The 10,051-nt window shown below is 39.5% G+C and overlaps 2 protein-coding genes across 5 annotated transcripts in view; one reads left to right on the top strand and one right to left on the bottom strand.

The window, feature by feature from the left end:
* Positions 1-747, bottom strand: part of LOC103147330 (UDP-glucuronosyltransferase 2C1-like) — a 4,154-nt gene extending 3,407 nt beyond the window's left edge. The window contains 1 exon segment of the mRNA XM_007565610.2: positions 574-747. The gene's annotated coding sequence lies outside the window, so the exon portion shown is untranslated.
* Positions 1-9,252, top strand: part of mon1a (MON1 secretory trafficking family member A) — a 10,537-nt gene extending 1,285 nt beyond the window's left edge. The window contains exons 1-7 of one of the 4 annotated variants that reach the window (XM_016678341.1): positions 2,308-2,446; positions 2,819-2,970; positions 5,147-5,533; positions 5,738-6,503; positions 6,839-6,986; positions 8,201-8,347; positions 8,380-9,252. In XM_016678341.1, coding sequence (XP_016533827.1) covers positions 2,847-2,970; positions 5,147-5,533; positions 5,738-6,503; positions 6,839-6,986; positions 8,201-8,341 — 1,566 coding nt within the window. In that variant the 5' untranslated portion in view covers positions 2,308-2,446; positions 2,819-2,846 and the 3' untranslated portion in view covers positions 8,342-8,347; positions 8,380-9,252. Of the gene's footprint in view, positions 1-2,307; positions 2,447-2,818; positions 2,971-5,146; positions 5,534-5,737; positions 6,504-6,838; positions 6,987-8,200 lie in introns of those variants that run through there. The other 3 variants (XM_016678340.1, XM_007565611.2, XM_007565612.2) reach the window with 3 other exon arrangements.
* The last annotated feature ends 799 nt before the right edge of the window (positions 9,253-10,051 follow it).

Genomic DNA, 10,051 nt, shown 5'->3' with positions numbered 1-10,051 from the left:
TTATTTTTTTTTTTTACCAACTACTTTTTTTACTCTTCCTTAAATAATTTTCCAGATGGCTACTTTTTTGCTTCTATTTGAGTATAAATATATTGAAGTGATTTATGGCTGCTCTTCCCACTTCTGTTCTGTAGACAAAAGCGCTAAACCTCAGATTTTTTTGGAGGTTTAGCGCCAAAACCTCATGACTAATAGTCACTGAACCTAAACGTTTTGACCAGCGTGTGATCGCAGTATTGAGTATTTCACAATGTTGTTGCTTTTTCTGTCCCAGAAGTGAACATTTGCCTCTCAACATGCTCAGGAAGGATTCCTCCAGTAAAAAGTTTTAAGAAGAAAAATTTCATAAGGAATAAAAGTAAACATTTGTATCAGTCATCTGACGTCTATAGATTTTATGGAAGCAGATTCACCCATCTATTGATGTTTCAACTGGTCCAACCAGTGTTACACAAAATACATGTTGAATTGCTATAAAATAGGAATTAAATCAAATGCATCAAGCCAATGTAAAGCACACAAATGTATTTTCACATATTAAACCACGATTTTAACTCAGCCATTTCTACTTACAGTGGGTTTTGATTGTCCAAACTAGAAATCTGCAGCTGTTAGAGCATTTTAGTGTCCTATGAAAAACATGAAGAGTCACCATGAATAAAATACAGAGACAATCCCGATGAACGATAGAGCGAGCAAAGAACAGTGATAACAAGGTTACTGATTAACAAGACTGATGCAGGGGAGACTAAACGGATTCACTTCATGAATTACGCAGTTTGTTTTTATTTGAACTTTAATGAAGTTTTCAAGAGCCTAATTTACCATCTTTACTAGAGTTTGTGCGCTGCTGTTGTTGTTTAAATGCAAATGCTTACTGGAATAATTTGATCATTGCAATCAGACTAAATCCCTAAATATCTCAGTAATCCTCACCCTTACCTTTAACCCCCAGCAGCTTAATTCTGCTAGGGGTTTTTTCAGTTTCTATTCAATTCCTGCGACCATAGGTGATGGTCTGAATACACACTAAAAAAAAAGAAGAAGAAAAAAAACGTCTTTACTTTACGGTTGCTATCAGCAGGAATTTTATTGTATTTGTACTGTATAATTACGGTAAAATTCTGGCAACCATAGCTGCTGGTATTTTACTATGAACTAGAGATTCTTTTTTGTTTTATTTTTTTTACAGTGTAGATGGATAGTAAAAGCAAATAGTTTTGTTCAAAAGGTCGTGGGGTAAAGATCCAAACCACTGTTTTTCAACTTGTCTGAATGAAAGTGAAAGTACTCTTCTCAAGCCTCTAATGCAGGGATCTGCAACTTGTGGCTCCAGAGCCACAAGTGATTCTTTGGATCTTCCACAATGGATCTTTATAACTTTGGCTAAGATGATAAAATTCCAGCTATTGTTTTTAAATATGGATACGATAACAACAACATGCTAATTTTGCATTTGCAAAAAATTTTCTAAGTTAGCAACAGTGGTAGCAATTTTGTGATGTACTGACAGCTGTGTGTTAGAGTAGGAGCTTCTTAAAGAGACAGAGGCTAATTTCATGTTGTCAGTGTTCAAAGTTAAATTTCATAACTTATGTTTGATATATAACAATTGAAAGTGATATAGATACTATAGTTCCGTTGTTTCAATACAAAACTGATATTCCATTAAAAAAATTGTTTGTATTATTTTTTGAAACATTGCCTCATTTCCAAATAGAAGTTTCTCTGTTCAATGAAAATAAATGAGAGCTGAAACTAGCCAGGAGTAGATATTAATAAGTTTTCCTTAAACATCTCCAATGGATGGATAAACCTGGCAAATAAATTCACAATGTGCTGAAACATGGAATAATGAAACAGTAAAACAAATGCATATGTTTACATTAATTTGGCATATAATAAAATAAATACTTTCTATTTTTTTAATAACAAACACGTATTATAGGTAAAAATGAATGCATACTTTTCCAGTGTACATAGAAAAATCCCATATATTTTTATTTATTTATTTATTTATAATTTTAAGAATAATCTGATGAATGTTTTATGTTTTATTTAATATTATGTATTTATTTAAAGCATAATTTTTTTGAAGTGTTTTTAACTCTTCATTCAGTCATTGACTCAATAATTATGTTTTTTTTCCCTTTACTAATTACTTCGACTCAAAAAACATAAAGTAGCTTAGATAATCAATTAAACGTAAACAAACAAACAAACAAACAAAACTACATATGTGACTACTCCTGAGGACGTCGTCCTCACAGCATTCACGTGCTTCTCTTTTTCTGGACTAGGGACTTCATATCCCACAATTCCCACTTCCGCTACCTAGCATGTTGGCAGGCAGCAGAAGTACTTTAGTTTCGTGCAGCTAACAGCTGCTGCAGTTACATGAGTGGAGGAGACGTGAACTAAAACACGAAAGCCGTGGAAATGAGAGGTACAAATCTGACAATTGTCTGTCTTGTAACGATAAGTATTCGTTTTGATGTAGGAAGTTGGAATAGACGTCGCGAACCTCCGATATAGCTGACGTCTGTTGGAGTTAGCAGTTAAGCGTAGCCTCTGAAGTTCTCCTTTAGGTAATGCTTCCAGTTAAATAAGGGATGTGAGAGAACAATATACCCCCCAACACTATTGTTTTGGTTCCGTAGTTTAGTTTCACTTCATTTTTCTGCTGGTACTAGTTTGTAGCTTTTAGTCACTGTAGACATAAAGCCGGGTATAACCCCGTTCATCTTTAAACGACGCAGTCACGAAACCGCCCGACCTTTGGACCCAACTCTCAGTCTGTGTCGGTCCTGCTGTCCAGGTGTGTCCCCCCGCCGGAAGTAGCAGGGATGGAAGGAGAAACTGGGAAGGCGACCGTGTCCTGGGAGAACGGTCTGCTGGCTCCTGTGGACCGGCTGCGCTCGGATAGGGCGGACAGCCCCACACCGGGTCTGGTGGAGGGGACGGAACCAGGTGAGCTGAGATTAACCCGCTCTCACCACTCCATGCTTACTCAGCACATCGATGCAGCTGGAGTGTAAAATTTATAATAATAACGATCTGAAACTATTTCTGGGGTGATTTTGTTTGTTTTTGTTTCAGGATTCACATGAAACTGTTATGTGTGAACATCAACATGTCTGTATTTCTCAGACAGATGGTTTTTTTTTTCTCCTGTAGTAGGGCTACAACATCATGTAGACTCCAGGTCAGTCGTGGACTAATCTGGATTAGATTATATTAAGTGCCTTTTACTGCTTTTGTAGCAACTTTTCAGAATTTTCAATTACAGTATATCCAAAAAGTTTGGTTTGGATTTGTATTTGGCCTCCAACAATTTAGCAGAACCACCATTTATTTAGGTCTTTCGGGATATGCCACTCCTCACTTTACCAGACTAGGGCCTCATTTATCAGAAAGTAATACAAATTTAGGTGGAAAAGTTCCACATCTGATAGATGAATTTCCTCACCACTGTCTGCTCAGAGTTGATTTTAAAATCCATAACCTTATTTATTCACGGCTTCAGTGGGATTGTCCACAGAATTTGTGACCTAGATGAAAGAAAGATGATGAAAGCAAAGATGGAATAAAAAAAACTATAACTGTTGACTTGAAAGACATATATACACATACTTTAAACTTGAAAAATGCAGAGTGTATTTGTAGTTAGGCCAGCTTATATCTTATATTTTATGATGGGGTCATGCTGAAGGTGGTTTGGGTGTGAAGTGGCATGATTGTGCACATTCTAGGGTTGTGTAAAATAATGCAGAACACTGTGCTTTAGCTCTTCCTGTCATGAAAGACAGCAGTACATGCAAAGATGAGTTGAACTTGGACGTCTATAGCAAGTCATTGTGTTTTCATAACAGCCTGCACTTATATTCCGCAAGTGCAGGCAGCACTCAGTGAAGAGCAGCTGCTAATGCTAATGCAGAACTAGCTGCAGCCTTTTCCAGGGTTGAGACTTGGTAGCAGGCTGGAGGAATTCTGCAAGCTCACATCAGACGTTCTACAACACAGCCATCAAGGTTCTCCAGAGCCAGCGTCCTGCAACCTTTAGATTGGGGCCGAAATGATTAATTGTGATTAATTAAATGATCGTCAACTAATTCAGTAAACGATTAATCGTTATCTGGAGTATACAGACTCAAAAAAGGGACATTTACTGAAAAAATAACGCCTTTAAAGGGGTAGTTAAGCTGTAATTACTGCTTAATTAAACGGTACAAAAAAAATCTATACATTTCGCATTTAAGATGAACACACCTTTGTCTGTAAATATGTTTTAGTCAAATCTCTTCAAATGGAAACGTTCAGATTCACTAGAGGAATTTTAACTTATTGCATTTTAGGAACTAAAATGTCTATTTTCTTATTTAAAAAGGAACTGAACTATTTGTTTTATATTCATATTTTAATACAATTCTAATAATGTATAAAGAGGTAAATTGGTTAAACTAAAAATCTGTGGAATATGTCAATTTTTCTGTGTCCGATTATTCATCAGAGACGTCAATAGAAATTAATGAGGTTCAAAATGTGGAAAATTATGGAACCTCAGAAATTTCCACTTTTTTTTTTTTTGTTTTAGCAAATTTTGGCTTTTCAAACTCAGAATTGTCCTCTTTGTTTATTTATTTATTCTGAAAAAATTGAGATTAGTTTTTTTGGTGGAAATGTACTATTTTGTTCTATTTACAGTGGCCCTAATAATCAGTGGTAAGAAAAGGCTCTTCTGTCCCGTAGTTTACTTTTAGTAGTTCTGTGGTTTTTGGCGCCCCCACCTGGTCCAAGTCAGAACTCCTGGATATGTTCATCTTCTAATTCAAATGACACATATGTTATAAAAAAAAAAATCCAAGCCTGACATATCATCACTTTGGATGTTTCCACTAGGATAAATATTGATGTTTTTTCAGATTAAACTCAGTTGTTTCTGTTTCGTTTTTGTGGAACATAAAAACCTATCATAATCCGACCATGATTGTGGATCTCGAATGGATGAGGTTAGGTACTTAGAGGAGGTTTTGACAAATGCACCGTTGGCTAACCACTTTGATTTCAGGACTTTTTGTGGTATTTAAGTAACGCCTTCCATTAAAAGCCATTTGTTTTAATAATTCTGTCCCTTTTATCAATGCAGGCGCTGGTCAGCAGAGTGCCATTTTCTATCACACACAGTCCTATGAAGACCTGACCACCGAGGCTGGGGAAGAAGCTCAGAGGGCGCCAGGGTCAGATGATTCAGCGGAACATGATGAAGAGGAGTTCAATGCGCTGGTGGGAGAGAAAAGTGCCAAGGAGCGGCTCAACAGCAACACTTCGTCCGAGAGCAGGACAAAAGAGGAGGACGTGTCCAGCGAGGCGTGGAGGAACCACAAAAAACACGTGTTTGTGCTGAGCGAGGCCGGAAAGCCGATCTACACCCGCTACGGCACGGAGGAGGCCCTGTCCAGCACCATGGGGGTGATGATGGCGCTGGTGTCTTTTGTAGAGGCGGAGAAGAACATCATCCGCTCCATCCACGCAGGTCAGAGGACGCTTTGGTATTAACTCAGTCAGGTTTTGTCCCTGATATGCTGAGTTTGATACTTTAGTAAAACTAGTCAAGTCAATTAATGCTCCCTTATCTTAAATTGTGGTAAAATAACATATAATATTGATTGATTGGTGATTGGTAACGCGTTCAGCAAAGCAGCTAATCAACCTGACCCCTCTGTGTCTCGGCTCCCAGACGGCTGTAAGGTGGTTTTCCTCACTAAGAGTCCTCTGGTCCTGGTGGGCGTGGCCAAGAGCAGTCAGTCGGAGAAGGAGCTGCTCCGGGAGCTTCAGTACATCTACTACCAGATCGTCAGCCTGCTCACCCTGACCCAGCTCAACCACATCTTCCAGCACAAGCAGAACTACGACCTGCGTCGCCTGCTGGCCGGCTCTGAGTACCTCACCGACAACCTGCTGCACCGGCTGGAGCGCGACCCGGGCCTGCTGCTCAGCGCCGTCACCTGCCTGCCCCTGGCCAGTTCCGTCAGGGATGTGGTGTCGTCCAGCCTGCAGGCGGCCAAGGCCAAGAACCTGGTGTTCTCCATCCTGCTGGCCGGCGACCGCCTGGTCACGCTGGTCCGCAAGAAGGACCAGTTCCTGCACCACATAGACTTGCACCTGGTCTTCAACCTCGTCGGCTCGTCTTCGTCGTTCCGAGAGGGCGAGGGCTGGACGCCCATCTGCCTGCCCAAGTTCAACACGGCGGGCTTCTTCCACGCCCACATCTCCTACCTGGAGCCCGGCTCCGAGCTCTGCCTCATCCTGGTCTCCACCGACAGGGAGGACTTCTTCAACATGTCGGACTGCAAGCAGCGCTTCATGGAGAGGCTGAGTAAGCGCAGCGCCTACCAGGCCATGAAGGAGGCGCTCAAGTGCCAGAGCTACTCGGTGGTGCAGGTCGGAATCCCAGAGCTGAGGCACTTCCTGTACAAGTCGAAGAGCTCAGGCTTGTACACCAGGTGAGAGGTCAACGTCTGGCGGAAACTAGGAATGCACCGATCCACTTTTTTCTTTTGGTTCAGATACCGATATCTGAGGTTTGGTATCAGCCAACACCAATCTGACACTGAAAAACTATCAATGCACCGATATGAAAATTTTGTTCGAATATTGCTGTTATGGCCAATAACCAACATTTACAAATATTATACATAATTTAGTGCCATTTCAACACCTTTGTAGTATTTAATATTGGATCGGTGCAACTCTAGTGAAAATGCTCATTTTTGACTTCTAACTGAGATGTTGGACGTTTTCTGAGTACTTTTATGTTTGTTTGTTTTTTTCTGTCCAGTCCAGAGATACCTGAGGTGTACCAGTCTGATGAGGAGCAGGAGAGGCTGATGGGACTCTACCAGGACCTTCACAGCTGTTTGCACCACCCGACCAGACCGCTGCGCTCCTTCTACCGCTGCGGTGAAGCTGAGAACCTGCTGGCCATGGTGGGTGGATGTCTCTGTCAAAACGTAAAAATATCACAGCAGAAGCTGCATTTCTGCTTTTATTAAGGAATTCCACACTGCTTGAAATGGAGTGCAGATTGTAGAAAAAAAATTATGTTTAAATAGAGTTGTTCTTTTAAATAAACTATTGCATAATTATTCACCTCCTTCAAGTCGGTGTCTGGATGCTGCAGTTGATGCCTCTAGCCTTGCTTAGTTCATCGTGAGAGTTTCAGCAGTTCCTCTTCCTACGTCCCCCAGAATGCTGTGTGGTTCTAGACTGGAGTTCATAATATTTTTTCAGACACTTTTTTTTATTGCTCTCAATCACACGTCTGTAGTATTATAGGCAACCAAAAATGACTTTCAAGCAATACTTCCCAACTACAAAATCACAAATATTAGTTTGAGGATGACAATTGTGATGCTGTATATTGAGCAGCTCTACATGCAGTTGATGCTACTTAAAGGGACAATAGCTGCAGATTTTGTTCAAGTTAAATAAGAAAAAGTAATAAATGCTTTGTAAAGTACATTTCTACTTTTTGGAGACGTATAAGTTCAGCTTCATCAGTTGGTAGATTCATTATTGTAAATGGAAATAAGATTTTAGAATGAAACCAACATCAAAAGTAATTCCAAAACTCACAAATGACCTCATATTAAAAATAAATAAATAGATAAAAAAAAATTCAAAAGCTAAACATCAGAATTTTGAGAAACAAACAAATAAAAACAAGAAAAAACTCTATCTGAATCAATTCACTTTTTGGATAAAGTATTTTAAATTGCTTCCCTTGAAATTTTTTTATGTGGAGTGCATTCTCAGAGTATTCTGTTACTGCCACCTACTGGTGGGATTGTTTACCTTTCAGACTTTGTCTCTGGAGTTTGATGCTTTCGTTTGGTTTTACTTGGCTTGATGAATCCTGCAGGCTGTGATCCCACAGCAGGAGCTTTTATGAAGTATGAGATCCTCGGTGTTTCAGTTGTGTAATAAGAACCTGCTGAAACCAGTCCAAGCTGTTTCTGTTATTTCAAATCTGGGAATTTGTCTTGTAGTTTTACCATCTTGTTTCCTAAAAAAATAAAAAAATAAAAAAAACTGAAGAAAAAAATAAATATCTTTAGTAGTGGAGCTTAAGTGAATGTTACATCCTGCTGCATTTTCATGCCACCTTTCCTGCATTTTTGTTGTTTCTACTGGCCTGCAGGTGACAAGCGGCTTCGAGCTCTACCTCTGCTTCAGTCCGCTGGCGACTAAGGCTCTGGCGTATTCTGCCGTAAACAAGCTCCTAAAGTGGATCCGGAGGGAGGAGGATCGTCTCTTCATCCTGAGCCCGCTCACATACTGAGCCGAGCTGAACCGAACCTCCTGAGATCGTAGACAACTCTGTCGCCACCTACTGGCCTGGTGTCAGCAGCCTCACGGGACAATAAAACCACAATCATCTCACCGTAGACAAGTTGATTGTCAGAGCTATGCATTTCAAGATTCTGGGCGTCCCCCGATTTAATTCCTTTGTTTGTTCTTTTACAGGATTTGGTATAGAAGTTGAATTAATGCAGTGTTTTACCTGGGAAGATTTTAAATGGTTTTATTTTGAATTAGGAGGGGCCGCTGCAGCTTTTTGCCTGGCTTGAAATAGAAATTGTTCATTGTGAAAGTTCTTAATAATAAAGACTCATTTCATGTGCTTCTAAAAGCACAACCAATTTTATTTTATTTTTTAAGCTGTAATTTCATTTCTTAGGAATTTAAAGTAAACAAAAAAAAAAACAGGCTTTGCAAACGTGGCGCTAACAATCTGCAGCAACACCTCTTACTGTCTTTGAAGATCCATTGGCAGAGCATGTTGGTCACATTCCTGTTGAGCCCCGTCGATTCCAGGAAACGCTGCCGTTTTCCCGTCTATGCACTCCTGTCTTCTAAAGAAACACTCCATGGAAGAGACTGGAAGCTGTTCACTGTGTTTTTAAGCTTCTCGTTGTTTTTCTCGATGTAAACTGTTCTTGTTCCAGTGTTCAAACGCTAACGTGCCGTTTCATTCCTCTCACCTGAGAAATCAACCTTCTTATGCATGTGCCATGAGGGTCCTTTGTGTTTCACTACACCTTGTTTTTTTTGTTTTTTTTTTTGTTTTTTTGCAACTTCTGCCTCACTAAGCATGCCTTAACTAATTAGTTTTGTGCAAAAGCTGATAATTTATTGAAGAAGCCACATTCGCAGAACAATTGTCTGTTAATAAATAAGAGACCAATCCAAGCTTTCGCCATTCTTGAATTCCGCCCCGATGAAAACGTGTACAAAACACAACACTATGTTTACCGTTGCCTTAAGCTGTAGGTGAACTGTACACACACAAAGCACGATGAAAACAAGATGCTCCAAAATATGACTTTAGATTGGAGGAGACAGGTCAGTATAAGGAAAGTGTATTACTGGTAGTTTTCATATAAAGATTGGATTAAAATGGACAAGGTAAGACTGGGAGTGAATGACATTCACATTTTTCTAATTAATACATGCACATTTGAAACAATTAAAATAACACTAAAAGATATGTACAGTTCAAATTGTGAGGCTTCAATATTTGAACAATGGATGCATTTTGAGCATTTGATATTTTGCTTGCCGCAGATGAAAACCCTAAATTCAGTTTTTTTGGAAAACTGACTTCTTTTTAGACTAATAGAAAATACTTTTAACACAAATATTACATCATGGTGTGCACAATGTCAAGAGCTGAATTGATGGCATCCAAAACATGTTAATAGAAAGTTTAGTGGAAGGAAGAAGTGGCTGGGGGAGAAGAAAGTACATAAACAGCACATATAGCAACTTCCTTGAGTGGATTGGAAAGAAAATCCCATTTTGAGAGCTTAACGGGGATACATCAAAGGTATGGGATCTACTGGTGATATTGGGTTAAGCCATTCCAAAACCAGAGACAAACTGGGTGCATTTTATTTGGACTAAGATGCCCCAAGTCCCTTTTCACATAAAAACATATGATCAGCGCTTCATTAAGAAAAAAAATAATCAAGCTACCAGGAGTGGAGAA

Source organism: Poecilia formosa, unplaced genomic scaffold (assembly GCF_000485575.1).
Source record: "Poecilia formosa unplaced genomic scaffold, Poecilia_formosa-5.1.2 Scaffold180, whole genome shotgun sequence".
Taxonomy (NCBI): Eukaryota; Metazoa; Chordata; class Actinopteri; order Cyprinodontiformes; family Poeciliidae; genus Poecilia; species Poecilia formosa.
Note: the sequence above shows the minus strand (reverse complement) of the source record. Positions and strands in the feature narration are given on the sequence as shown.